The sequence below is a fragment of the Chiloscyllium plagiosum genome, unplaced genomic scaffold (genome assembly GCF_004010195.1).
Source record: "Chiloscyllium plagiosum isolate BGI_BamShark_2017 unplaced genomic scaffold, ASM401019v2 scaf_14083, whole genome shotgun sequence".
NCBI classification, from domain to species: Eukaryota; Metazoa; Chordata; class Chondrichthyes; order Orectolobiformes; family Hemiscylliidae; genus Chiloscyllium; species Chiloscyllium plagiosum.
In genome coordinates this window covers 2,872-5,973 of record NW_025207888.1, presented here as the reverse complement: position 1 = coordinate 5,973, position 3,102 = coordinate 2,872, and the positions used below count along the sequence as shown (strand labels likewise).

The window sequence follows — 3,102 nt, the reverse complement described above, 5'->3', positions numbered from 1 at the left end:
ATGACTAGGAGAAAGTGAGGTCTGCAGATGCTGGAGATCAGAGCTGAAAATGTGTTGCTGGAAAAGCGCAGCAGGTCAGGCAGCATCCAGGGAACAGGAGAATCGACGTTTCGGGCATGAGCCCTTCTTCAGGAATGAGGAAAGTGTGTCCAGCAGGCTAAGAAAAAAGGTACCTGCAATCTTTTTCCCGACCTCTCCACCCACACCCCCTCTCCGGTCTATCACCCTCACCCTAACCTCCTTCCACCTATCGCATTCCCAACGCCCCTCCCCCTAGTCCCTCCTCCCTACCTTTTATCTTAGCCTGCTGGACACACACTTTCCTCATTCCTGAAGAAGGGCTCATGCCCGAAACGTCGATTCTCCTGCTCCTTGGATGCTGCCTGACCTGCCGCGCTCTTCCAGCAACACATTTCCAGCTATAAATAAATGACGCCCCGGTGACAGGATGTGGGCCTAGGTGGAGTTATTTCAGCTACTGTCCTGCTGCTGCCCTAAACCAGCATTTGATAGACGGGGCAAATAATGTCCCCTCCCGCACCGGTGAAGGACTGAAAGAGTTGAATAGTAAAGGGATGAAAAAGAATTCAGACATAACAAATGAGACGCCACATCAAATCCTGCAGAGCCACGGTAATGAACCGTGTCGTAATTTCTCAAGTGCTGAAGCCAGACGAATGTTCGCTGTTAACCGAAGCGCATCAGAAAGGAGAGCTGAGGGTGTGTGGAAATTTGGTGGAATCTTTTAACGTTTGAAATGGCCCCAGGTGTCCAGTGAGGGTCAAGCATCAGCACACTCTGCTGAGTGGGTCATGGCAATACCCATTGGAACGTAGATGAAAAAGAGATGACCTTACTGAAACATCCAAAATCCTATGGGTAAACACTGAGAGGATGTTTCCTTCAGAACCAGGGGAAAACAGTTGAAAATACGGTGTCCCCTATTTATGTGAGAGAGAGAGAGAGACCGAGGGCTGATTTCCTCTTAGATTTCCCTGCAAGTTGCCACCCAGGGTTGACAGGGATGTTAAGAAGGTGTACGGTGTGTTAGCTTTTACTGGGAGAGGGATTGAGTTTCGGAGCCATGAGGTCACGCTGCAGCTGTACAAAACTCTGGTGCGGCCGCACTTGGAGTATTGCGTCCAGTTCTGGTCAACGTATTACAGGAAGGATGTGGAAGCCTTGGAAAGGGTTCAGAGGAGATTTACCAGGATGTTGCCTGGTATGGAGGGAAGGCCTAATGAGGAAAGGCTGAGGGACTTGAGGCTGCTAGGGAGAAGAAGGTTGAGAGGTGACTTAATTGAGACATTTAAGATAATCAGAGGGTTAGATCGGGGGGACAGTGAGAGCCTTTTTCCTCAGATGGTGATGGCTAGCACGAGGGGACAGAGCTTTAAATTGAGGGGTGATAGATATAGGACAGATGTCAGAGGTAGTTTCTTTACTCAGAGAGTAGGAGGGGCTTGGAACGCACTGCCAGCACCAGTAGGAGACTCGCCAACTTTAAGGGCATTTAATTGGGCATTGGATAAACATATGGATGATAATGGAATAGTGTAGGTTAGATGGGCTTCAGATTGGTTCCACAGGTCGGCGCAACATCGAGGGCCGAAGGGCCTGTACTGCGCTGGAATGTTCTGAGGTTGGGAAGAGGAATTTATCTCCCCCACACAGCAACAGAAACAGGGCCTTTCAATTAATTCCAGGTCGAGAGACGGACAAATCGGCCATTCAGCCCCTCTAGTCTGCTCAAGACGATCGTGACAGAGCAGGTGCGACAGGGCTCAGTGGCCTACTCCAGCACCCTGGCCTACCTGAGAATGAGAGGCCCACACTGGGAGGGCTTGATCTTGGAGCACAGCTCCTGCAGCTCCAGGTGCTCCCCGGGGGGTATCTGGTAGCCGAGCTTGGGCTGGGCCATGAGCCAGCTGTAGTCCACCCCCTGCTTCAAGCGCTTGCACTCCACCGCCCGCTCCCGCTGCATCTTCTCGGCCCGCTTCAGCTGCGCGCTGAGCTCCAGGGTCAGCGTGTTGGTGACCAGCTCCTCCTCGCTGCGGGGAGCCAGGGTTGAGCAACGCTCACTCCAGTCGAAGAGGGACGAGAGGAACATGGCCGCCGCTCACTGAAACAAGGAGAGAGAATCAGACAACATGGCCGCTGCTCACTGAAACGAGAAGAGAGTATCAGACAACATGGCCGCCGCTCACGGAAACAGTATCAGACAACATGGCCGCCGCTCACTGAAACAAAGAGAGAGAATCAGGCAACATGGCCGCTGCTCACAAAAACGAGAAGAGAGTATCAGACAACATGGCCGCCGCTCACGGAAACAGTATCAGACAACATGACCGCCGCTCACTGAAACAAGGAGAGAGAATCAGGCAACATGGCCACCGCTCACTGAAACGAGGAGAGAGTATCAGACAACATGGCCGCCGCTCACGGAAACAGTATCAGACAACATGGCCGCCGCTCGCTGAAACAAGGAGAGAGAATCAGGCAACATGGCCACCGCATACTGAAACGAGGAGAGAGTATCAGACAACATGGCCGCCGATCACGGAAACAGTATCAGACAACATGGCTGCCGCTCACTGAAACAAGGAGAGAGAATCAGGCAACATGGCCACCGCTCACGGAAACAGTATCAGACAACATGGCCGCCGCTCACTGAAACGAGGAGAGAGTATCAGACAACATGACCGCCGCTCACTGAAATAAGGAGAGAGTATCAGACAACATGGCCGCTGCTCACTGAAACGAGGAGAGAGTATCAGACAACATGGCCGCCGCTCACGGAAACAGTATCAAACAACATGGCCGCTGCTCACTGAAACGAGAAGAGAGTATCAGACAACATGGCCGCCGCTCACGGAAACAAGGAGAGAGAATCAGACAACATGGCCACCGCATACTGAAACGAGGAGAGAGTATCAGACAACATGGCCGCCGCTCACGGAAACAGTATCAGACAACATGGCCGCCGCTCACTGAAACAACGAGAGAGAATCAGACAACATGGCCGCTGCTCACAAAAACGAGAAGAGAGTATCAGACAACATGGCCGCCGCTCACGGAAACAGTATCAGACAACATGGCCGC

General features: G+C 52.4%; 1 protein-coding gene across 1 annotated transcript; it reads right to left on the bottom strand.

Moving 5' to 3' along the window:
* Positions 1-1,788: 1,788 nt before the first annotated feature.
* On the bottom strand, positions 1,789-2,239 carry LOC122546653 (protein RD3-like). Its single transcript, XM_043685319.1, has one exon. The coding sequence runs from the start codon at positions 2,108-2,110 to the stop codon at positions 1,811-1,813; it is 300 nt and encodes a 99-aa protein (XP_043541254.1). The 5' UTR covers positions 2,111-2,239; the 3' UTR covers positions 1,789-1,810.
* Between the last annotated feature and the right edge of the window lie 863 nt (positions 2,240-3,102).